At 41.7% G+C, this 26779-nt stretch overlaps 1 protein-coding gene across 2 annotated transcripts in view; it reads left to right on the top strand.

The window, feature by feature from the left end:
- PPP2CB (protein phosphatase 2 catalytic subunit beta) overlaps positions 1-26136 on the top strand; it is a 37518-nt gene extending 11382 nt beyond the window's left edge. Inside the window, exons 2-8 of one of the 2 annotated variants that reach the window (XM_025394003.1) lie at positions 1783-1992; positions 3784-3957; positions 7216-7305; positions 7419-7580; positions 9971-10089; positions 14951-15047; positions 25746-26136. In XM_025394003.1, the coding sequence (XP_025249788.1) occupies positions 1783-1992; positions 3784-3957; positions 7216-7305; positions 7419-7580; positions 9971-10089; positions 14951-15023 (828 nt within the window). In that variant the 3' untranslated portion in view covers positions 15024-15047; positions 25746-26136. Of the gene's footprint in view, positions 1-1782; positions 1993-3783; positions 3958-7215; positions 7306-7418; positions 7581-9970; positions 10090-14950; positions 15648-25745 lie in introns of those variants that run through there. The other variant, XM_025394002.1, reaches the window with a different exon arrangement.
- The last annotated feature ends 643 nt before the right edge of the window (positions 26137-26779 follow it).

Here is a 26779-nt window from a genome sequence, read left to right as displayed (position 1 = left end):
GTGTGACAGTTTCACTCTGTCACCCAGGCTGGAGTACAGTGGGGCAATCTCGGCTCACTGCAAGCTCCGCCTCCCGGGTTCATGCCATTCTCCTGCCTCAGCCTCCCAAGTAGCTGGGACTACAGGCGCCCGCCACCATGCCCGGCTAATTTTTTGTAATTTTAGTAGAGATGGGGTTTCACTGTGTTAGCCATGATGGTCTCGATCTCCTGACCTCATGATCCACCCACCTCGGCATCCCAAAGTGCTGGGATTACAGGCGTGAGCCACTGCACCCAGCCCTGTTTGACTTTTATTGTGCTGTGTTGTTGCCTTCTTTTTCTTTTGTCTCACTCTCACCCAGGGTTAACTGCAAAGTGGTGCGACCATGGCTCACTGCAGCCTTGAACTCCCCAACTCAAGCTGTCTTCCCCCCCCCCCCCCCCCCCCCAAGTAGCTGGGACTATAGGCACACACCACCACGCCTAGCTATTTTTTAAAGGTTTTATAGAGACCAGAGGTCTCACTATGTTGCCCAGCCTGGTCTCAAACTCCCGGATTCATGCTATCCTCCCCCCTCGGCCTCCCAAAGTGCTGGGATTACAGGCATGAGCCACCACGCCCGGCTCCCCTGTGTTTTAGCTCTGCTAGCCATCCGGTTGTTTCTTCCTCTCGGTTTGCGTTCTGTATTAGTCCCAGTGCTCATCTCTTACCTTTCTTGGTTTTCTATTTCTAATTTTGTTGTGGACCTGGAAACTCGGTAAATAGCTTGTTGGAATTTTGTAGATAACAGTAGGCCCAGAATAAGGCGTGAGAGACTCTTTTGGTGGGTTAGTGGGGAGGTACATCATTTTTATGATGTCTGTTTTGTTACTTCAGAGGCTTTTAAATGTTTCTTCCTGATTCTGGGGTCTTTTGCTATTAGGCAGAGAGGCCAGATAGACGAGCCATTAATGCACTTTGATTTAGTCAGAACATTTCATTTGCCAGTGGTTAAGCATAAATTCTGTACTTCAGGACCACCTAATGGTATGTTCTAACTTAATTCTATAAATATAGAATAATTGGAATAAAGAAATCAAAGGTTGGCCTATGAATTGGTGTAAGAATGTTTGTTTACTCAAGAATTTGCATAATTTTGACTTTTTTGTTGACCTTTTTAAACTTGTGAATAATAAGATTATTCTTTTTAAAACACAGACCTTCTGCCTTGGAGATTTGCCTGTTCTGAACATTTCATTTAAATGGAATTGTACATTATGTGATCATTTGTGACTGACTTCTTGCACTTACCATAATGTCTTCAAAGTTGTAGCATGTATCAGTACTTCATTTCTTCATGATTGAATAACTGTTCCATTATATGAATGTATTATGTCCATTCATCATTGGTTGATCAGTATCTGGTAGTTTCTACCTTTTGGCTGTTATTAATAATGCTGCCATGAGCATGTATAACTGGATTTCATTTCTCTTGAGTATATACCTAGGAGTGGAACTGCTGGATTATATGGTAATTTTAGGTTTAACTTTGGAGAAACTGCCGTACAGTTTTCCGTAGCAGCGGCACCATTTTGCATTTCCACCAGCGGTGTATGAGGGTTCCAGTTTATCCCCATGTTTGCAACACTTACTAACTGTCTTTTTTATTATAGCCTCTCTCGTGAAGTGTTATCTCATGGTTTGGTTTTCACATATGCTTTGATAAGGCACATTTCAAGTGTTTTTTCCCCCAAATTTTCTTTTAATAGATAAGAAATGATACTTTTAACTTTGTAATTGTTGATTTCACTTTTCTAACAGGCAAAGGAAATTTTAACAAAAGAATCAAATGTGCAAGAGGTTCGTTGCCCTGTTACTGTCTGTGGAGATGTGCATGGTCAATTTCATGATCTTATGGAACTCTTTAGAATTGGTGGAAAATCACCAGATACAAACTACTTATTCATGGGTGACTATGTAGACAGAGGATATTATTCAGTGGAGACTGTGACTCTTCTTGTAGCATTAAAGGTATGATTACTGAAATTCAATTTTTTTTTTCAAGACTTAAACCAGGCAAAAAGCTCAGAATGACAGTATTGCATATCATCTGTTTTATGGTCTTTCAGTTTATAGCCCCTTAAAATAATAATTGGTTTTACATCTTTTTAAAGGAGAGATGAAAAGGATAACTTCTGTATATTCCTTGTAAATGTATCATTCTCTTGAATAGCTGAAGTCTTGGAATCATATTTGACTTTATCACTTATCCATCATATTGACTCAATAAACAAGTCTTTTTAAATCCTTGCTTTGAAAAGTCTGTTCCTGTCTCTTTCTATTTTTACCACACCGTTTATCACTTCACAATTCGATTGTTGCAATAGCTTGGTAACTAATATTTCTGCCTCCAAGATCTGATCCCCCCCAAATTCACCTGGCATATGCTGGCCGATGAAATCTCTTTTATTTAACAATTTTTTATTGTTACTTCCTGTTGATTGCCTGTTGCCTATAGAAACAAACTCAAACTCCTTGCTTGGCCTTTTATAGTCTAGTCTGAATTTTTGCCTGCCGGCAGTTGGTAGCATGAACTCTGGCTCAAATCAAAGTTTCTTCTTCATCAGTGCTCTGGACTCTGTGTATTTCCATATTCGATTTCCCCCACGAGGTTACTCTGTCCCTGATTTCTTACCTTTCTGCCAAGACTCAGCTCAGGTCTCACTTCTTTCATGTAACCTTCAACCATTTTAGCCTTATTCCTTCTACTCTGAATTACTATGAGGAAACTTATTCTCCCAGCCCTTATTTATGCTGCAAAAGTGGCTTGCTGCCTTGTATTACTTACTTTACATATCTCCTTACTGAGATTGGTCCCTCAGCAGCAGAAGCCATATATTACACAGTCATGGGTCACTTGACTACAGGCATACATTCTGAGAAATGTGCCATTAGGTGATTTTGTCATCTTTGGAACTTACACAAACCTAGGTGGTATAGCCTACTGCACACGAAGGCTATGTGGTATAGTCTCTTGCTCCAGCCAACATCATACATGTGATCTGTTGTTAACAAAAACGTTGCCCAGCACATGACTGTACTTGTGTAGACCTGGCATCTGGCTTTCTAGCACCAAACTTACATTAGACACATAACGGATGCTTAGTAAAATCTGTATGAACTGAAGTATATTCTTGCAGCTTTTTGCGTAATTTGCAGAATCCAATGCTTTTTCATATTTCTTATCAGACACATTGCTAACTAAATAGTCGCTTATGTTTTTGTTTTGTAATAGAAAGGAAACTATTAATACATTTGAATTCTTGCCCAGTTTTGTCAAGGGCCTGTTTTTGTGTTGTTATTGGCAAATCCGATCTTCCTGTGGGAAATAAAAATGGAAAAGGGAAGAAGTTAATCTGTAGAGTAGTTGGTCTCAGCTTCAAACCTGTGATTTGCACTACTCACAGTAAGAAGTCATAGTGTTCTAGAAAGATTTAGGAAAGTAATAATAATTTGATGAAAAAGATAATAGAAACAAAGTATCAGATACAAGTCTATTATAGTAATATAAGTATTAGTCAAAGGTTCTGATGAGGGTGGTCAAAACATGATGAAAAAGGATGATTATAATAAACATGTCAAATGTTAACCAGTAATACCTGGTTATGAATAAACAAGATTTTTTATTTCGAAAATGAAATTAACATTTAATATACTGGTGGCCAAAAGCGCCGTGTTTAACAATGGGTCGGAGACTAATGTACTTCACATGACACTAGTAAAAATGGGATTTTACTATGGGTTTTACTCCATTTCTTCCAGGTGCGTTATCCAGAACGCATTACAATATTGAGAGGAAATCACGAAAGCCGACAAATTACCCAAGTATATGGCTTTTATGATGAATGTCTGCGAAAGTATGGGAATGCCAACGTTTGGAAATATTTTACAGATCTCTTTGATTATCTTCCACTTACAGCTTTAGTAGATGGACAGGTATGTATGTGTGTGCTCACATCTTGGGAGGAGGGGAGGTAAATGAAGGCAAAGATTGACTATTGGTAAGCTAGGGTCTAGATTCATATGACCTGTGTTTCTCCATCTCCTTGGCCTTTTCCTCCTTCCCTTATACTTAAAATTTCAAAGCAGGGAAGTGGATAAGTTTCACGTACATTTGGACCAGCAAATTTTCCTGTTCTCAGATATGTATGTAAATCTTTTGACCAAAGAATATGCTGTGCTTTTTAAGATACCGATAAACATTATAAATAAATGCTTAAGACACTGATGTGTAGTACTAGTAAAGCAAGATGTTATTTAAAACTATCTCTGCGTATACACACAGTTTTTGCTGGTTACCATGAATAACTTCGCATTTCTATTTTCATGGTAATTGCAAATGTTATATTGTGTATTACACCTTCTTCCCTGAGAAGTGAATGCTTGGCTGGGCACAGTGGCTAGTACTTTGGGATGCCAAGGCAAGAGGATCGCTTGAGTTCAGGGGTTCAAGACTAGCCTGGGCAATGTAGTGAGACCCCGTCTCTACAAAAAAAATTTAAAAATTAGCTAGGCATAGTGGCGCATGCTTGTGGTTCTAGCTACTCAAGAAGCTAGAGGTGAGAGGATCTCTTGAGCCCAGGAAGTTAAGGCTGCAGTGAGCCATGATCACAGCACTGTGCTCCAGCCTGGGCAGCAGCAAAACTCCATCTCAAAGAACAAAAAAAGAAAATAGAAGCAAATGCTATTTCTGCAGTGCAGACAGATCATGAAACATTCAAAAGTATAAGAAGAAATTATGCAAATTTCCTATTTCAATTTCTAGAGATAATCACTGAAAGCATGAACTGATTTAAATTTAAATATAAAACAAAGGCTGGGCAAGGTGGCTCATACCTATAATCCCAGCACTTTGGGAGGCCGAGGTGGGTAGATCACCTGAGGTTGGGAGTTCAAGACCAGCCTGGCCAAATGGTGAAACCCATCTCTACTAAAAATACAAAAATTAGCCAGGGATGGTAGTGCATGCCTGTAGTCCCAGCTACTTGAGAGGCTGAGGCAGGAGAATCACTTGAACCTGAGAAAGACAGAGGTGGCAGTGAACCGAGATCGTATCACAGCACTCCAGCTTGGGTGACAAAGTGAGACTCCATCTCAAAAAATAAAATAAATATAAATATAAAACATATAATAAAACTCCATAATTCTTAAATTATAAAAGCCCAGAGTTGTCAAGAATGTGATGAATTCTCTCTTAGACTGCTTGTGGGAATATAATTTGGTTATAACTTTCTCTGTGTAATCCTGACAGTCTTTTTTTCTCAGCTGTGATTTTGGACACTGCCATGATTAATTTGAAAGGACAATACTTTGCCTGGACTTGTTAAAAGAAAATGTGAATTTAAAAGATGTTAAATTTTAATTAAAGTTGTTTTTAATTGTTTTGAAGCACACAGTCCTCAATAATAAAATTGCTGGACAGAATGATTTTTAAAAGACAGTCTATCAGTTTTAGTGAAGTATCTGGATTTTTAAATGGGTGCGTTAGTAGAGCTTTTATATATTTTTTCCTTCCTCCTTCCTTCCTTCCTCTCTTTCTGAAAAGTTACTAGAAAAGAAATAATAGTGGACAATACTGATCTAGAAGAAAAGAAGGAAGGCACATAAAACACTAGGAATGAAATAAGGCATAATTATAACCGTGCAGGAGCTTGTGTATCACAAGAACAGGTGCAGCTTTAGTGCACTAAATTTAAAAAGTTGAATGAAGCTTACTATATTAAAATACCAGTTATTAAAATTGGCTTGCAGAAGTTCGTCCAATATAAGTAAACTACCAATAGCAACCAGGTATAAATAGTTTTATAGGCTAATTCTACCACACCTTTAAGGAACATATAATTTCTGTGTTCTAGAACTTGGGAAAAGATGGAGAGTTCAAAACTGACACCATATGCCTAGTATAACCTCAATGCCAAACCAGACGTGGCATGCACAGAAAAATAAAATCAGACCAAAATCATTTGGAAAAAAAATTCCTATATTTGTGATTCAAAACTCAGTTATTTTATAAAATAATAGTATTAAGTGGATAAAGAAATACTGGTTGTACTATCAGCTAAACATTAGAAACCTTCTCATCAGGTCAGGTGAGGTAGCTTACGCCTGTAATCCCAGCACTTTGGGACGCCAGGGCAGATGGATCACCTGAGGTCGGGAGTTCAAGACCAGCCTGACCAACATGGAGAAATTCCGTCTCTACTAAAAATACAAAGCCAGGCATGGTGGCACATGCCTGTAAACCCAGCTACTCGGGAGGGTCAGGCAGGAGAATCACTTGAACCCGGAAGGTGGAGGTTGCGGTGAGCCGAGATCATGCCATTGCACTGGGCAACAAGAGCAAAACTCCGTCTCAAAAAAAAAAAATCAAAATCAGAAAGAAAATGCTTGTTAAAACTTATATTATTCTGTCTGATTCAGAATACCTAGAGCATGGATTTGAAACTAGGTAGTTTACAAAAAACAAAACAGAAACATTTGTATTACTCCATTTTATTTTAGAAGTCCTGGCCAATGCACTAAGCAATAAAAAGAATTAAAAGGTGTAAACATTGAGAAGAAAAACCAAAAATATTTTTGCAGATGACTTGATCATGTACTTAGAAAATATGAAAGAACTGAAAATTTATTGTAGCCAGTAACAGGAATTTGCTGTAAGAGGAACAAAAAATTGTGTATATCAGCAATAACCAACAGAAGCTGTAATGACAACTGGGTACAGTGGCATGCACCTGTAATCGCAGCTTCTCAGGAGGTTGAGGCGGGAGGATTGCTTGGGCCCAGGAGTTCATGGCTGCATTGCATAGTGATCGTGCCTGTGAATAGCCACCTCACTCCATCCTCAGCAACACAGCAAGACTCCATCTCTACAGAAAGAAAAGAAAGGAGGGAAGGAGGAAGGGAGAAAAAAAAAAAAGAAATTTAATGGTAGGTCCCAAGGATGGAGATTCCATTGGCCAGAGAAAAGGAAGGGAGGAACGGTGGGAGGGAGGGAAAAAAAAAAAAAGAAATTTAATGGTGGGTCCCCAAGGTTGGGGATACCATTGACCAGAGAAGGGGTAAAAAAGAAAAATGAACAAAATGTGTTTAAATGTTGGCATTATTTGGACTGACACTTTTAACCATTATTTACTCTTTGTTAACTGTTAGCAGTTAGTAAAACAAATACATTCTCTTTTGTTAATTCATAAACAGATATTCTGCCTCCATGGTGGCCTCTCTCCATCCATAGACACACTGGATCATATAAGAGCCCTGGATCGCTTACAGGAAGTTCCACATGAGGTAACCTTAGTTTAAAAAAGAAGAAGAAAGGAAAAGAAAATATAACCACATTTTGAGGACGATAAAGTATGACTGGTAATAATTTGTAACATGTACTTATTTTTCTTGGTCAGGGCCCAATGTGTGATCTGTTATGGTCAGATCCAGATGATCGTGGTGGATGGGGTATTTCACCACGTGGTGCTGGCTACACATTTGGACAAGACATTTCTGAAACCTTTAACCACGCCAATGGTCTCACACTGGTTTCTCGTGCCCACCAGCTTGTAATGGAGGTATGTACTTTCCTTACAGAATGATCTTTATTTCAGATTAGCATATACTTCTGTAATAAGGCATTTTGACTTAACTAAGAAACACTCCTCACCATTTATTACCTAGGTGAAAAGAGGAAAAACTTGCTGGTTTTAGCAAGTAGGGAAAGCACTAGTAGACCGGAGCAGAATTATAACTCATTTTTGAAATTGAGACTTAGAAAAAAGTTACAAAAATAGTACCCCAGAATTCCCTGTATGAGTCATTCAAATTCCTGACTGTAAATGTTTTACTATATTTGCTTTATCATTTTGTGTCTCCCTTCCTCTTCAACCCCCACACTTTCTTCTGAACCATTTGAATATCTATTGCAGACAAATACTCCTTTACTACCAACTTTCTATGTGTATTTTGTAAAATTAAGGACACGCTATCACATAACCACCGTATAGTTACCACAGTTGGGAAATTTGTGTTCATATAGTACTATTATTTAATATGAACACTTTATTCAAATTTTACTAATTGTCTCACTAATGTCTTTTATAGCAAAATTTAATTTTGTGCATACTGTATGTGCATAATCTAATCCAAAGATTAGGTTGTGTTCATTCTACTTTGATGTGGAAATCCTCCGATTTTCTTTGTTTTCCACATTCTTGACATTTTGGAAGAGTAGGAGCATTTTATCTTACAGAAATATCCCTCAGTTGGGGTTTGATGTTTTCCTTGCAGTTAGGGATTCACTGTATGCATTTTTGGCAGTCATGCCGTAGAAAGATGGTGTGTCCTCCTCCGTGCATTTTATCAAGTGGTCCTAAAATCTGCTTGTCTCAATGCTGGTGGTGGCAACTTTAATCACTTAGTTAAGATGATGTCTGCCAGATTTCTCCACTATAATGTTAACTGTTTTACAACTACTAAGGGAATATAAACAACATAATCCCTCCAGACCAGTAGGGAGTGGCTTCAAGACGTTAGAGAAAACTTCACCAGCCCAGTAGAGACGAGGGAGCATGATAAAAAAAACACAAATTTATATAGAAAAAATAAATTTAATTATATCAGTGATTATAAGAAACAGACTAAAATTTTAGCCTGAGACTCTTCGATTGGATAAATAATCAAAATGTAGCTGTTATTTGGGATGTACCTAAAACATAAATGACTGGCTGGACAAAGTGGCTCATGCCTGTAATCCCAGCACTTTGGGGGGCTGAGGTGGGAGGATCTCTTGAGTCCTGGAGTTTCAGACCACCTTGGGCAACATAGTGAGACCTCATCTCTATAAAAAAAAAAAAAAAGTCAAAAAATTAGCTGGGCATAGTGGCATATGTCTATTGTCCCAGCTACTCGGGAGGCTGAGGTGAGAGGATCGCTTGAAGCCAGGAGGTTGAGGCTGCAGTGAGCTGTGATCATACCACTGCACTCCAGCCTGGGCAAAAGAGTGAGACCTTCTCTCAAAAAAAAGAGGGGGGAAAAAAAAAAAGACACTACAAACTAGAGGTAAGAGTTGGGAAATGGTATATTGGTATATCAAGTAATCAAAATATCAAAAATATAGCTAATAGGCTGGCGCGGTGGCTCGTGCCTGTATTCCCAGCACTTTGGGAGGCTGAGGCAGGCAGATTGCTGGAGCTCAGGAGTTCAAGACCAGCCTGGGCAACATAGTGAGATCCCATCTCTACTAAAATACAAAAAAATAGACTGGTGTGGTGGCGTGCACCTGTTGTCCCAGCTACTCAGGGGGCTGAGGCAGGAGAATTGCTTGAACCCAGGAGGCGGAGGTTGCAGTGAGCCTAGATCATGTTGCTGCACTCCAGCCTGAGCAACACGTGTGTGTGCGTGTGTGTGTATGTGTATACATATACACATACATGTATATATATACACACACGTAACACTAATTAGCATGTATATATATACACACTATATTTAATACTAATTATAGCCAATAATATGAATGAGATAGGCTCAAATAAAAGGTGTTGTTAGAAATAAAGAGGTTATTGATGTCCCAGTTCTCTAGGAAGAAAGTATTCTAAATTTGTATTTACATAGTAATAGCTTCAAAATATATAAAGGATAATTGGCATAATTCATGAGGGAAAATTGAGAGATTTATTAGGATTGTGGGAGAAATTCAGTACACATCCTTGCCGAGATTTCAAGCATAGTTAAGGCAAAACAACAATTAGCGAGCTGCATTTAACAGAATCCTAGGCCCACGAATTGCACAGGGTTCTGTACAGGTACACAAACTATCAAAGATGGCAACCTTGTAAAGTAATATAGACAACTACATTTCCACAGAGAGTGCCTGTAGTTTTTGAGTTTAGTTTTTTTTAAATGTATCTGTGTCAAAATCATAATATTATAATGAAATATTGAATTTGTTTTTATCCTGCAGGGATACAATTGGTGTCATGATCGGAATGTGGTTACTATTTTCAGTGCACCCAATTACTGTTACCGTTGTGGGAACCAGGCTGCTATCATGGAATTAGATGACACTTTAAAATATTCCTTGTGAGTAACTGTAAATTTTAATGGTATATACTTACTTTCAGAAGGAAAATTTTAAATGTTAAAAATAGAAGTAGAAGATTTGTGTTTCTGAAATGGTGGGATGAGGAGTATAGCAAAGCGCCTACCCAGCAAAAACCACCATTAGCTGGAGAACATTACTTTTAAAAAATAATTTTTCAAAGCTTTTGGAAATTCTCCTAAGGGCATACAGCAGATGGAGAAACAGTTAATTCAAGAAAACCTACTAAATCTCAATAATAGCCGTTGTCTGTGGCATTTGAGCTATGACTTGCTCCCTCCAACTCCTTCCAGATCCCTCTCACAGAAACGACTACAGGCGCTGTAGTCTGGGTTGGTACAGTCAGGAGGCCAAGGGATTCCCCCTCTTTACCAGCTCCCAGGGTTGGGACTGTGGTTTCACTCGCAGAGGTCAGATGCCAGCATATCTCACCTCTCCTAGTCTGGAGTTACAGAAGCTCTACTCTTGGTGGATGCAGTCAAGCAGGCTGAGGCCCCCTTCCCTGTCCCAGCTCCTGGGGCAGAAGCTCTGCTCCAAGCATGCATAGCAGATGAGAATGCTGGGTTTCCCAATGCTCTTACCCCAGCACCTGCTTGTAAACCAGGTGGTATCACTGAGCCCGCACTGGCACAGAAGTTCTGCAGGAGGAAAGGCAGGTCACAGAAATTCCTCAGTTCTTCCTCAGTGGACTTACCTTACTTAGGTGATGGAGAATTCCAAATCTGAGTGCTTTGTGGAAAACAGTGGATGTCATGATGGAGACCAATTAAGAGGGCTGTAATAGCTCCCATGATACTAGGAGCAACATACAAAAGAGCAGAGCAATAGGTTGTTCAACAAATAGCACCAGGGAAAAAGCCAAGAAGAGCCCTTCTGGGATCACAGTCAGCCCTGGGGGACAAGGCTTTGCACATGCACCAGCCATACCCACTCAGGAGCAGTCAGAGTAGGATGTGGGGTATTCAGATAATATTTTCAGGCCACACATAGATTGTACTGAGTTGAATAGTGTGTCCCGCCCCCCGCCCCGCAAATAATTCATGTCCACCCAGAACCTCAAAATGTGATGTTATTTGGAAATAGGATCTTTGCAGATATAATTATTACAGATGAAATTGTATTGGATTAGGGTGGGCCTAAATCCAATTCAAACGGGATTTTAGTAAGAGGAAAAGAAACACACACACGGGAGAATGCTGTGTGAAGCCAGAGATTTGAGTGATTCATCTACCAGCCAAGGATTGCCAGAGCCATCAGAAGCTAGGGAGAGGCTAGGAAGGATTTTTTCTAGAGTCTTCAGAGAGAGTGTGGTCCTGCCAGCACCTTGGTTTCAGACGTGTAGCCTCCAGAACCTCCAGAACTCTGAGAGGATAAATCGCTGTTGTATAAGCTGTACAGTTTGGTAATTTGTTACGGCAGCCCCAGGAAACGGATAAGTGGATTGATCAACAAATAGTGTAACCATCACTGGTATATGAGGCTTAAACACAACCTCTAATCATTGACTGAACATTCAGTTACTCTGACCCAGGAGCACCTCCTAGGAAGTCAGGCTTTAAAATAAAATCACACTTATCCCTGACAGTCTGGCAGAATATGTGCATGCCCTCTCTGGACTGAGTGGAGAATGAAGATCCAACTATTAGTCCCTGACTGAATGGGAAGCTAAAATGTAAACTCCTTCAGCTTTGATAGCAATCTGCAAGTCACATAACATTTCTGGTGGTCATTAGGGTGGGCTTTAAGATCTTAACTGGCCAAGGGGGCTTAAGTCCAATCTTTGATCAGTAAGTGGCTTATGCCTACCCAGAGACAGCCTCTCAGTAGCCAGGCTGTGAAAGATTAAAAGAAGTAAAAATAGCCAGGCATGGTGACTCATGCCTGTATCCAGCACTTTGGGAGGCCGAGGTGGGCAGATCACCTGAGGTTGGGAGTTTGAGACCAGCCTGACCAACATGGAGAAACCCAGTCTCTACTAAAAATTAGCTGGGCGTGGTGGCGCATGCCTGTAATCCCAGCTACTTGGGAGGCTGAGGCAGGAGAATCGCCTGAACCTGGGAGGCGGCGGTTGGAGGTTGTGGTGAGCTGAGATCACGCCACTGCACTCCAGCCTGGACAACAAGAGCAAAACTCCGTCTCAAAAAAAAAAAAAAGTAAAAACATCTGAGCAGAGCCACAGGGGCTGCACACTATGGGGGAAGTAGACTTTACAGTTAGTTCAGCTAAGTCACTAAACAAAAATAATAAACCACCAAAAACACAAGATCAGTCCCCAGGGACATGAATTCCAGAGTTACTGCAATATATTATCTATAATGTCCAATTTTTCAACCACATTATAAGACATGGAAAGAACAAGAGAGTGTGACCTCTACACAAGAAAAAGCTAAGCAACAGAAACTGTTTCTCTTGGATAGAACAAGTAGGCAGGAGATGAAGGCAGTAGAAGACTTGAGCAGCACTGTAAACTGACTGTATACCTCATGTCTATAAAACAACACCCAACAACAGCAGAATACATTCTTCTCAAGTAAACATGAAACATAGTCATATGCTAGACTATAAAACATGCCTCAGGCAATTTAAGAAGATTGGATTCTTACAAAGTATATTCTCTAAACACAAGGAAATGAAATTAGACATCATTAACATGGCTCGATGTTGTGGCTCACGCCAGTACTATCCCAACACTTTGGGAGGCCAAAGTAGGAGAATCACTTGAGGCCAGCCTGGGCAACATAGGGAGACCCCGTCTCTACAAAAAAATTTAAAAATTAGCCAGGTATGGTGCCAAGCACCTGTAGTCTCAGCTGTGTGGGAGGCTGAGGTGGAGGATCACTTGAGCCCAGTTGATCAAGGCTGCAGTGAGCTGTGATCACGGCACTGCACTACAGCCTGGGCAACAGAGCAAGACCCCTGTCTCAGAAAGGAAAAAAAGGTGGTTTAAAATCAGTAACCTGTGTTTATACTTGAGGACCTAGAAAAAGCAGAGTAAACTAAACCTGATGTAAACTTATGAAACAAGGTTTAGAGTGGAAATAAACAGTAGAAAATCATTAGAGAAAAAATCAACAAAACCCAAAGTTGATTCTTTGAAAGGCCTTAACTAGACTGGCAAGAAAAAAAGGAGTAAAGACTCAATTACCAAATCACTAGAGACCTTACTTAAATAAAAAGGATTATAAAGGAATATAATAAATAACTATATGCCAGCAAATTCAGTTACTTCGATAAAATGGACAGATTCCTAGAAAGAAACTACTGAAACTGACTCAAAGAATATGAAATCTGAATGACCTTTCAAATGTGAAAATATTGAGCTAGCATGGTGACTCACACCTGTAAATCTCAGCTGTGGGAGGCCAAGCTGAGAGGATTGCTTGAGACGAGGAGTTTGAGAACAGCCTGGACAACATAGCAGGACCTTGTCCCTATTTAATTTAAAAGAATATAAATAAATGAGTGAAAAAATTAAAGCTCCCCGCAAGTAAAAGGCCAGGCCCAATTGGCTTCACTGATGAAGTCCACCAAATGTTTAAAAAAGGAATTGGCCAGATGCGGTGGCTCTAACCAGTAATCCCAGCACTTTGGGAGGCCAAGGCAGGCAGATTGAGCCCAGGATTCAAGATCAGCCTGGGTAAAACCCTGTATCTATAAAGAATACAAAAATTAATTTGGTGTGGTGGCTCAGCCTATAGTCTCAGCTACTCAGGAAGCTGAGGTGGGAGGATCACCTGAGCCCAGGGAGGCTAAGGCTGCAGTGAGCCATGATCACACCACTGTACTCCAGCCTGGGCAACAGAGTGAGACCCTGTCTCAAAAATAAAAAGGAGTTAATGCCAATCCTTCACAAACACTTCCAAAAAACAGAAGAGGAGGACTACTCCATTCATTCTGTCATACCTGCATTATTATCCTTGATACCAAAAGTAGACAAAGGCAAAAAAACACAGACCAGCATTGTTACGAATACAGATATAAAATTTTTCAACATACATACCAGCAACCTGGATCTAGCAATATATAAAAAGATTATACATCATGAGCAAGTGGGATTTATCCCAGCAATGCTAGGTTGGTTCAAAACATGAAAATCAATATAATAAACCATATTAATATTAAGGGCTTAAAAACCTGATCATCTCAATAGAGGCACAAAAATAATTGGAAAAACCCACCAGCGTTTCATACCAGAAACACTCAAGAAAATAGTGATGTTAGGCCGGGTGCAGAGGCTCATGCCTGTAATCCCAGCACTTTGGGAGGCCGAGGCAGGTGGATCATGAGATCAGAAGATCGAGACCATCCTGGCTTACACGGTGAAACCCCATCTCTACTAAAATAAATACAAAAAATTAGCCGGGCATGGTAGCAGACACCTATAGTCCCGGCTATTTGGGAGGCTGAGGCAGGAGAATGGCGTGAACCAGGGAGGCAGAGCTTGCAGTGAACTGAGATCGCGCCACAGCACTCCAACCTGGGCGACAGAGTAAGACTCCTCAAAAAAAAAATATTATTATTAAATAATATTAAACAATTGTTTAAACTTAATATTAATCTTTAATTGGTTAAACTTTTAAATAATAATAATATTTAGAAGTTGTTATGCCAGGCACCAGACCAGACATTCTGTCTTCTCAAAATTTTCACCATAGCCCTATGAAGCAGTTAGTTGGAATGGGAGCATCTGCAGTGATTTGCCCATGGCCATTCCAGCCATAAGTGACGTGGTCATGGTGGGAAAGCAGGACTGCTCTTTCTACTACAGTGTCTTGTTCTTTATTCATTTGTTTGCTTTGCAAAGTCAAATCCTTTATTTGCTTCCTTTTTTGCCATTTACAGCCTTCAGTTTGACCCAGCGCCTCGTCGTGGTGAGCCTCATGTTACACGGCGCACCCCAGACTACTTCCTATAAATTTCTCCTGGGAAACCTGCCTTTGTATGTGGAAGTATACCTGGCTTTTTAAAATATATGTATTTGAAAACAAAAAGCAACAGTAATCTATGTGTTTCTGTAACAAATTGGGATCTGTCTTGGCATTAAACCACATCATGGACCAAATGTGCCATACTAATGATGAGCATTTAGCACAATTTGAGACTGAAATTTAGTACACTATGTTCTAGATAGGTCAGTCTAACAGTTTGCCTGCTGTATTTATAGTAACCATTTTCCTCTGGACTGTTCAAGCAAAAAAGGTAACTAACTGCTTCATCTCCTTTTGCGCTTACTTGGAAATTTTAGTTATAGTGTTTAACTGGCATGGATTAATAGAGTTGGAGTTTTATTTTTAAGAAAAATTCACAAGCTAACATCCACTAATCCATTACCCTTTATTTTATTGAAATGTATAATTAACTTAACTGAAGAAAAGGTTCTTGGGAGTATGTTGTCATAACATTTAAAGAGATTTCCTTTCATTTAAACTAAATTACTGTTTTATGTTGATCTGCATATTTCTGTATATTTGTCATGGCAGTGCTTGCATCCTATTTGGTGTACTCAGCAAATAAACTTTTCATTTTAAACAAAAACATTCATTTATTGTGTTGTGCATTAAATGAAAACTTTTTTTTTTTAAGACCAGGTCTTTCTCTGTCATCCAGGCTGGAATGCACTGGCACAGTCATAGCTCACTTCAACCTTGAACTCCTGAGCCTAAACCATCCTCCTCCCTCAGCCTCCTGAGTAGCTGGGACTACAGTCAACATACCACCACACCCAGCTAATTTTTAAAATATTTTGTAGAGATGGGGTCTTGCAATGTTGCCCAGTTTGGTCTCGAACTCCAGGCCTCAAGTGGCCCTCCCAGAGTGTTGAGATTACAGACATGTGCCATCACACCTGGCCCGCTATCTTGAAACAACATAAAATCTTTGAAAGCAGGGCAGTGGGATGTGGCTATAGTCCCAGCTACTCAGGAGGCTGAGGTGGGAGGATAGCTTGAACCCAGGAGTTTGAGGGCAGCCTGGGCAACATAGCAAGATCTCTAAAAAATGAAAAATAGGCTGGGCATGGTGGCTCATGCCTGTAACCCCATTGCTTTGGAAGGCTGAGATAAGAGGATTGCTTGAGCTCAGGAGATTGAGTGATCCTTATACTGGGCAACATAGACTCCATCTCTATATTTTTTTTAATCTCTCAACTTGAAATAAACGTGTTGAGGAAATTTGATTGTAATATTCTTTGTACAGGATTGTAATATTCTTTGTTTGAAAGAAATTCAAATAGCTGATAACTTTTAGACCATAAAAAAAGCCATTCTAAAAAATTTATTAAGTAATTTATATTAATGTCACATTTTTAAGTACAATTATGGATTATATACTAAAACTAGAATATAACTGGGAAGAAACTTTCAAAAACTAAAATATATGGGGTATATATATATACACACACACATTTTTTTTTTTTGAGACAGGGTCTCACTTTGGGTTGCCCAGGCTGGAGTGCAGTGACCCAATCACAACTCACTGCAGCCTTGACAATAAATCAGTTTTAGAATATTTTCATGATTTCAGTCTCTCTCTTGACCTGTGTTAATTTCCGTTGCCACCCACCAGCCCCAGGCAACCACTAACCTGCTTCTGTCTACAGATTTACTTCTGGCCAGCTCATATCAGTGGAATCACATAAATAGTTTTTGTGCAGGTTTTTCACTAGCATGTCCTGAAGTTCCTCCATGTCGTATTTAACGGTTCATTCTTTCATTCCTAAGCAGCTTGCCATGGTGTGAATATAACACATTTCTGTCTATGCATTCATCAGCTAATGTGTCCATTTGAAACATTTAGGCTATTTCCAATTTTTAGTTATTAAAGTATTGTCATGGTTGCTCAATTTGGTAAATTTACCGAGAATCTTTAAATTGTGCCCTTGAAATGGGAAAATTTTATGATTTGTAAAATATACCTCAGTGAAGCTGTCTTTAAAAAGAAAGAGACGAGCTTGGCCGGGCGCGGTGGCTCACGCCTGTAATCCCAGCACTTTGGGAGGCCGAGGTGGGCAGATCACGAGGTCAGGAGATTGAGACCATCCTGGCTAACACGGTGAAACCCCGTCTCTACTAAAAGTACAAACAATTAGCCGGGCGTGGTGGCGGGCGCCTATAGTCCCACCTACTCGGGAGGCTGAGGCAGGAGAATGGCGTGAACCCAGGAGGTGGAGCTCGCAGTGAGCTGAGATCGTGCCACTGCACTCCAGCCTGGGCGACAGAGAGACACCGTCACAAAAAAATAAGAGACGGGTTGGGCATGCTGGCTCATGCCCGTAATCCCAGCGCTTCGGGAGGCCAAGGCAAGAGGATCACTTGACCCCAGGAGTTTGAGGCCAGCATGGGTGCATAGTGAGACCCCATTTCAAAAATAATTATAAAGTTAGTTGGGTGTGGTGGCACATGCCTGTCGTCCCAGCACTAGGGATTTGAGGCTATGGTGAGCTATGATCATGCCACTGCACTCCAGCCTGGGCAACAGAGCAAGATGCTCAAAAAAAGACTTGTGCAATACCACCAGAGCAGTCTTTAGAGGGAAATTTATAACTAAATGCTTGTAACAAAACAAAAGCTGAAAAGTAATGAGCTAGGTGTTTGTTACGTAAAAGTTAACAGATTAAGAGCAAAAATTGAAAGGACAAAACCACAAACTGTTACTTGAAAAGACAAAGCAAAAATTACAAAAAAAAACATACAGAAGGCACAAATAAAAGCATGATTTTGCAAAATAAAATGTAACAAAAATCAAAAATTGAGGATAGGCTGGGCACAGTGGGTCATGTCTGTAATCCCAGCACTTTGGGAGGCTGAGGCAAGAGGATGACTTGAGCCCCAAAGTTCAAGGCCAACCTGGGGCAACATGGCAAAACCTCATCTCAAAAAATACCGAAAAATTAGCCAGGCGTGGTGGCACACACTTGTAGTCCCAGCTACTCGGGAGGTTAAGGGGAGAATCACCTAAACCTGTGGAGGGCAAGGCTGCTGTGGAGAGTCATGATCTTGCCACTGCACTCCAGCCGAGGTGAGAGAGAGACCCTGTCTCAAAAACAAAAAAACAGGATACTATGAATAGCATTTGCCAGTACGTTTGAAAACAAGAAGTTACAGAAGTAATTTACTAGAATATTTATCAAACTGACTCAAATATAGTCTAATTCTGTCACTATTAAGATGAAATAAGTTGAATCACACATTTACATCTTATAAAGAATACACTAGGTACCAAAGTTTATAGCAGCATTCCATAGCCAAAAAAGGTGGAAACGAGCCAAATTCCATCAACAGATTAATGGATAAACAAATGCGGTGGCTCATGCTTGTAATTCCAGCACTTTGGGAGACCGATGGGTGAATCACTTGAGTTCAGGAGTTCGAGACCAGCCTGGTCAACATGGCGAAACCCCATCTATACTAAAAAGACAAAAATTAGCCAGGTGTGGTGGAACATGCCTGTAATCCCAGCTACTCAGGAGGCTGAGGCAGGAGAATCGCTTGAACCCAGGAGGCAGAGGTTGCAGTGAGCGGAGATCACGCCACTGTACTCCGAGGCAGGTGGATCACCTGAAGACAGGAGTTCGAGACCAGCCCAGCCAACATGGTGAAACCCCGTCTCTACCAAAAATACAAAAATTAGCTGGACGTAGTGGTGCACGCCTGTAATCCCAGCTACTTGGGAGGCTGAGGCAGGAGAATAGCTTGAATGTGGGAGGCAGAGGTTGCAGTGAGCCAAGATCACGCCATTGCACTACAGCCTGGGTGACAGAGCGAGAGTCTGTCTCCAAAAAAAAAAAAAAACACACAATTTAGAATTGGCTTGTTATATTTACACACACGGATAAAAGAAATTCTGCTGGGATTTGGGTATTATATTGTATTGAACCTCTATCAGTTTAGGAAGAACAGGTTATTTTACATTATTGAGCCTTCTAGTCCATGGAGATGGTATAAAATACCTCTTTGATCAAATGCTCAATTTCTCTCAACAATGTATTATAATATTTGGTATAAATGTCTTTCCATCTAACCATAACATTTGATTTTAAAATGCTGTCATGGGTAATACCTTTCTATTTTCTGATTGTTTAATTATGATAAATTGAAATAAAAGTGATCTTTTAAAATACTGTGTTTGTTTTGAGATGGAGCCTTACTCTGTCACCCAGGCTGGAGTGCAATGGCGCGATCTCTGCTCACTGCAACCTCCTTTTTTTTTTTTTTTTTTTTTTGAGACAGAGTCTCACTGTAGCCCATGCTGGAGTGCAGTGGCACAATCTCTGCTCACTGTAACCTCCACTTCCCAGGTTCAAGCGATTCTCCTCTGGAATAGCCAGGATTACAGGCACCCACCACACGCCCAGCTAGTTTTTTGTATTTTTAGTAGAGATGGGGTTTCACCATCTTGGTCAAGCTGGTCTCTAATTCCTGACCTAAGGTTATCCACCCACCTCCGCCTCCCAAAGTGCTGGGATTACAGGCCTGAGCCACCGCACCTGGCCAAAATATTTTTTCTATCCAGTAGCTATCCTAAATGCACTTAGTTCTTATATAAGTTGAGTATCCCTTATTCAAAATGCATGGGACCAGAAGTGTTTCAGGTTTAGAATTTGTTCTGATTTTGGAATATTTGCAGATAGATACCTGATTGAACATCCCTATTCCACAAATCTGAAACGCTCCGATGCGCATTTCCTTTGAGCATCAAGCGTACCTGCTCAGAAGGTTTTGGATTTTGGAGCATTTTGTATTTCAGAGTTTTGGATTAGGGATACTCAACCTGTATTTATCAGCAAAATTACTTTGGATTTTTTAAAATTACAAAGTCACATAGTCTGTGAATACAAAGCTTTTTTCTTCTTTTCTAATCTCTATGACTTTTTGTATGTTTCATATTGCTTTGATTAGGACAACTAGTATTTCATGTTAGTGGTAGGGGTTTTTGGAGGTACTTATTCCTTACCACTGTTTCTTATAGGCAGGAGTTTTTGTTGTTGTTGTTGTTTTAATTCTAATCTAATATTCTCTACTTTTTTGTTGTTGTTTTTGTTTTTGAGACAGTCTTGCTCTGCCACCCAGGCTGGAGTGCAGTGGGGGCGATCTCGGCTCACTGCAACCAACCTCCGCTTCCCAGGCTCAAGTGACTCTCATGCCTCAGCCTCCCACATAGCTGGGAGTACAGTTGTGCACCACCAAGCCCAGCTAATTTTTGTTTTTCTGTTTTGTTTTGTTTTTTGTAGAGACAGGATTTTGCCATGTTGGCCAGGCTGGTCTTGAACACCTGACCTCAAGTGATCTGCCCACCTCCCAAAGTGCTGGGATTACAGGCATGAGCCACCACATCCGGCTAATACTTTCTACTTTTCATTTGGGGATAGTTAGACTATTTATATTTAATACAATTATTGATATTGTTAGGTTTAAGTCTGTCATCTTGCTATTCATTTTCTATTTGTCCCATTTATTTCCTCTTTTTCTGAATCTTTTGTATTAACTGAATATTTTTTATTCTATGTATCTCTTTTGTGTGGCTTATTAGCTGTACCTTTTTGTTTTGTTCCTATAGTGGCTGCTTTAGGATTTGTGGTATACATCTTTAACTTCATTCCGTCTACCATCAAGTGGCATTACACCACTTCACATAGAGTATCAGAACCTTGTAATATACATTCCTAACTTTGTGCTATTGTCATAAATTTTGGTTTTATAAGCCCCATGTAATATTTCTATTACATTATCATTACTAAAATATCACTTAAAGGGATTTAGTAATAAGAAAAATGTTTATTTACTCTTATAAATCTGTGTTATTTCTAGTGTTCTTCATTGCTTTGTATAGTTTTGTATTTCCATCTGGTATAATTTTTCTTCTGCCTTAAGACTTTAACATTTTTTGTAGTGCAAGTTTGATAGTGATGAGTTTTTTCAGCTTTTGTATGTCTTTAAAAGTATTTCTTTCATGTTCATTTGGGAAAGATCATTTTACTAGGTATAGGCTGAGCACAGTGGCTCATACCTGTAATCCAAACATCTTGGGAGGCAGAGGCAGGCAGATCACTTGAGGCCAGGAGTTCAAGACCAGCCAGGCCAACATGGTGAAAACCTGTCTCTACTAAAAATATAAAAATTAGCTGGGCATGTTGGCCTGCGCCTGTAATCCCAGCTACTGGGAGGCTGAGGCACAAGAATCACTTGAACCCAGGAGGCGGAGGTTGCAGTGGACTGAGATCACACCATCGCACCCCAGCCTGGGAAACTCTTGTCTCAAAAAAAAAAAAAAGAAACTTTTTTAAAGATTATTTTACTAGGTATCGAATTCTATCATTACCCATGGAATCACAGCCCCTTAGTCTGCAATTCCACTAATTTAAGTTTGACTGCTGTCACCTTGTGCTTAGGTGCTGGGTTTTTCTCGGGCACTCCTGCTCCCCATTCAGCAATCCTTGCATGCCTGCATCCGAGGGAGGTCCGTCTCCATGCTCTCACCCCCATCCCAGCTGGAGACTGCTGCTGTGTATCACTCAGTGCTGGGCTCATGGCAGGAGCAGGTGAGGTTCTCTGTTGTACAATTCAGCCTCAATCTTGAGCTGGCTGTTTGTGCTTTGGTTTCTTTGGTTTTTTGGGTTTTTTAATCTTTTGAGACGGAGTCTTGCTTTGTCGCCCAGTCTGGAGTGCAGTGGCGCAATCTTGGCTCGCTGCAACCTCTGCCTCCTGGGTTCAGGCGATTCTCCTGCCTCAGCCTCCTGAGTAGCTGGGATGACAGGCACACACCACCATGCCTAGATAATTTTGGTGTTTTTAGTAGAGACAGGGTTTCACCATGTTGGCCAGGCTGGTCACGAACTCCTGAACTTAGGTGATCCGCCTGCCTCAACCTCCCGGAAGTGCTGGGATTACAGGCATGAGCCACCGCACCCAGCCTGTGTCTTTGGTTTTCAAGGTGAGGTTTTCTGAGCATTCTTGCTCCTTCTACCTGTGGCCGCCAGACTTCTCCTTGTGTCCGTGGTTGGTGTAGGCTGGGAGTTTTCGGCCCCATTCCTAACAAGAGTAGACATCTGTTTGATATCTGTATCCACTCTTCCCTCCAAGGTAGAGAATTTTTGCCTCGACTTTCTGCCGGCAGCAATAATCTTTGCCTGAGTCCTGGGAGAAGCAGATGCGTTTTGTTTTGGTTTTGTTTTGTTTTGTCTGCCTCTGTTCCTTTTCCAGAGACAATAGATCTGCCAGTGCCTGGCAGGCCATAGTACTTGCTGTACTTTCCCCAGCAGGTGAAGACCTTGGCTTGGTAGGAGAGAAGGGTCTGCGGAAGCCAGTGGAGTTTTGTGCTTGTTCCCCTACAGCCGCCAGTCACCTCCTTGTTTGCTCTAAGATTGGCTTTCTCTGGTCTCCTGCCCTGTCTCACTCCTCCTGAATACCTACTGAAGGTTGATGAGGAAGAACTTTCTAGAGAATGGGCACTCCGTTTGTGTCTGAAGCCCCCAGCCAGGACTGGCTTCGTGGCATGGGACCTGTGCAGGGCCCCGCACTTAGAAGGCTTCAGGTTTAGGTTTACTACATTGCTGTTGCCATCTTGAACTTCTTCACTTTTGAGTAAGGGTTCCCACATTTTCATTTTGCACTAAGGCCCACAAATTAAATAGCCCGTCTGGTTCCAAACTGATGCAGTAGCCCACGCGTGACCTTTACAAACATCAAAATCTTAGCTTGTATAGCAGCTGCCTTTTCTCCCATGTTTTGCCAAAGGGAAGACAGTTTCTGTGTCCCGTCTCTCCTTGGAGAGGGTTATCTCTTTTTGGAATTCAGTTTACATAATTGCTTTGCAGCCTCAGCTCACTGTGGGCTCAAAAATGTTATGATTTTGTGTATCATCCAGCTGTTTCTTTTTCTTCTCCTTTTTTTCTTGAGACAAGGTCTCAGTATATTGCTGAGGCTAGTCTTGAACTCCTAGGCTCAAGTGATCCCCCGACCTCAACCTCCCAAGTAGCTGGGACCACAGGCATGCACCATGCACCCAGCTAGATCCAGCTGTTTCTTGTTGCTAGGGTGAGAGCAGCATTCTTTACAGATCTCTGTGTCCTAAGTGGAAGTCTAAATAAGCCCTGTGATTTAGAGCTTGTTATTTTTAGAATGCCAATTTCAGCTAGCAGAGCAATTACCTGACTAAAGCCTGTTCCCTCCCTTTAAAGGGAGATTTCACACGTTTTAATTTAAATCTTTCCTTCAGAAAAAGGTCACTTTATTTTCTTTTATCCCCACAACAAAACACCCCTTAGTGTCACTGTCACAATAGAACAACCTAGAATGACTTTATTATTGTCTTGTGATAATAGCTACTGTATAATTAAGCTCAAATGAGCAGAGCTCCCATATCAATCCATGATAGTGAGGAAGAGAGTTTACAAAGTGAAATACAGAGATGAAGAGTAATAAAATGAGGGGAAATTCTCTAAGACCATGTAGGGTGGTGGCCCACGCCTGTTATCTCGGCACTTTGGGAGGCCGAGGCAGGAGGATCACCTGAGTACAGGAGTTGGAGACCAGCCTGGGCAACATAGTGAGACCCGATCTCTACAAAAATAAAAAATAATTAGCTGGGCATGGTAGCACGCACCTGTGGTCAGTCCTCAGCTACTCAGGAGGCTGAAGCAGGAGGATCAATTTAGCCCAGGAGGTCGAGGCTCCAGTGAGCCTGGGCAACACAGTGAGACCCTATCTCTACAAAAATATTTTAAAATAGTTGGGCATTGGTACTCTGAGGTTTTGTAATTAAAAAAAAAAGCTAAAGATAAAAAATGAAAAATAAGTAAAATAAAAATTAGCCAGGCATGGGAGGCAGATCAGCAGCAGTGGAGGGTCCTGGGTGGTGCAGCCTGCACCATTGTGGGGTTGCTCCCGAGGGCCACACCTCGTGGGGGCGCTGGGGTTGCTGGTAACGTCATCGGGAGCACGGTCCCAAGGCCCTTCCCCTCCTGGTCTCAGCCTCCTCCACCTCTCCTGGGCCGTTGGGTTTTGTCGTGTTGGAAACAAGGTCTGAACTGAGGCCAGTTAACTAAGATCAAGGTACAAACTAAGATCAAGGTACAAGGCCTGTTTTGCAAGGAACAGCAATATGCCCCCTTCAAAGATGACCGCTGGCCACAGGACTAAGCTTGGCAATAAGATGTGAGTGGAAGCTCCCAAAGCTCTCTAAAGAGGCCTCCTCTTCTCTGATTCTTGGAGTGTGGACAGGATAGCTGGAATCCTAGCATCCAGTTTTGAATACCAGGTGACAGTGAAGATGAAAGCCATGAACTGAGATAATGTCCCTATAAACTTTTTGTTTGGTTTTTTGTTTGTTTTGAGATGGAGTCTCACTCTGTCACCCAGGCTGGAGTGCAGTGGTGCAACGTCAGCTCACTGCAACCTCCACCTCCCGAATTCAAGCGATTCCGGTGTCTCAGCCTCCCAAGTAGCTGGGATTACAGGTGCCAGCCACCATGCCTGACTGTTTGTGTTTGTGTTTTTTTTAGTAGAGATGGGGTTTCCCCATGTTAACCAGCCTGGTCTCAAACTCCCGACCTCAGGTGATCTGCCCGCCTCGGCCTCCCAAAGTGTGGGGATTACAGGCGTGAGTCACCACCCGGCTCCTGTAAGCTTTTACATGAGAGAAATCAACTTATGTTGTGGAGGCTGAGGCAGGAGAACCACTTGAACCCGGGAGGCAGAGGGTGCAGTGAGCCGAGATCGTGCCATTGCACTCCAGCCTGGGCAACAGGGTGAGACTCCAAAAAATAAAAATAAAAATAAATAAATAAATAGCCAGGCGTGATGGCACACACCTGTGGTCCTGTGGCAGGAGAATAGAGAATTAGGATAACGGCGGTTCGGCAGGTGCAGCCAGTTCTGATAAGCAAAAGAACAGCAGGTGCAGCCAGCTCCTATAAACAGGAGAGTGGCAGGTGCAGCATATAGGCCACATCCTCCCTCCCATGATAACAAGCCGCTTCAGCCTCTGATTGACTGTGGCTGTCTCCAGTTCAGCGTCTGCTGGGTTGCAGGCCAATCCTTCATAGGGTGCTGCCAATTGGAGGCCTCTCTAGGGCACCGAGGGGTGTTGCCGGGTTCCTCGGGCTTGATAAAAATCTTAATTAAGGAGGCTCTTGAGCCGCTTGTTCGAGCTCACTCTCGCTCTGTGAATTGTCTTCAATAGGTCTGTTTTCCCTAGTCTGTTCTTCTATTGCTTTGTCTTCCCTTGCTTCGTTCTTTCGTTACTTTGTGCGTTTTGTTCAATTCTTTGTTCAGCACGCCGAGAACCTTGACAACTCACATCAGGTAAAAGTCCCAGCTACTCAGGAGGCTGAGGTGGGAGGATGGCTTGAGCCTGGGGAGGTTGAAGCTGCAGTGAGCTGTGATTGTGCCACTGCACTTCAGCCCAGGTGATAGGCACTGTCTCAAAAAAACAACAAAAACTAAAGCTTTTTAAAGTCAGAGCTTTCTCATAGAGCACTTGACAAATTTACAAGTCAGCCTCCTTCTAATCTTCAGCGTGCTGATACTTTTCAACATTTAATCATTAAATATTATACAGAAGTAGAGCGAAAAGTATAAAATATACTCATGTACCTGTCCCTTCGATTTTTTGAGATGGAGTCTTAACTCTTGTCTCCCAGGCTGGAATGCAATGGCACGATCTCGTCTCACTGTAACCTCCGCCTCCCAATTTCAACCGATTCTCCTGCCTCAGCCTCCCAAGTACCTGGGATTACAGGTGCCCGCCACCATGCCCTGCTAATTTTTGTATTTTTAGTAGAGATGTGGTTTCACCGTGTTGGCCAGGCTGGTCTCGAACTCCTGACCTCAGGTGATCCACCCACCTGGGCCTCCCAAAGTGTTGGGACTACAGATGTTAGCTACCATGCCCAGGCAATCCCTTAGCGTTAATATTTACTCATCTGTATCTGCACGTGCTGCCCCAGACGGTGATGATTATTACTGAGACAGGATCTCACTCTGTCACCCAGGCTGGAGCAGAGAGGTGAGATCACGGCTCACTACAACCTCAACTTGTTGGACTCCAGTGATCCTCCCACCTCAGTCTCCAGAGTAGCTGGGACCACAGTTGCAGGCAACCACACCTGGCTAATTAAAAAAAAAAAAAAAAATTGTAGAGATGGGGTCTCACTATGTTGCTGATACTGTTTGGCTCTGTGTCCCCACCCAAATCTTATCTTGAATTGTAATCCCTGTGTGTAGAGGGAGGGACTGTAATCCCCACATGTGGAGGAAGGTAGGAGATTGGATTATGGGGGCAGTTTCCCGATGCTGTTCTCATGATAGTGAATTCTCACAAGATCTGATGGCTCTATAAAGAGGCTCTTTCCCCTTCCCTCCTCACTTTTCTCTCTCCTGCCACCTGTGAAGAAGGACATGTTTGCTGCCCCTTCCACCATGATTGTAAGTTTCCTGAGGCCTCCCCAGCCCTGCAGAACTGTGAGTCAATGAAACCTTTTTGTAAATTACCCAGCGTGGGGTAGTATCTTTATAGCAGTGTGAAAATGGACTTGTAACACAGTAGCCCAGACTGGTCCCAATCTTCTGGGCTCAAGCGATCCTTCTGCCTCAGCCTCCCAAAGTGTTGGGATCACAGGTGTGAGCCATCTTGCCTGGTTTTAATCATACGTTTCTAATTTTTCCATCTCATTGC

This window comes from Theropithecus gelada, chromosome 8 (genome assembly GCF_003255815.1).
Source record: "Theropithecus gelada isolate Dixy chromosome 8, Tgel_1.0, whole genome shotgun sequence".
NCBI classification, from domain to species: Eukaryota; Metazoa; Chordata; class Mammalia; order Primates; family Cercopithecidae; genus Theropithecus; species Theropithecus gelada.
Note: the sequence above shows the minus strand (reverse complement) of the source record. Positions and strands in the feature narration are given on the sequence as shown.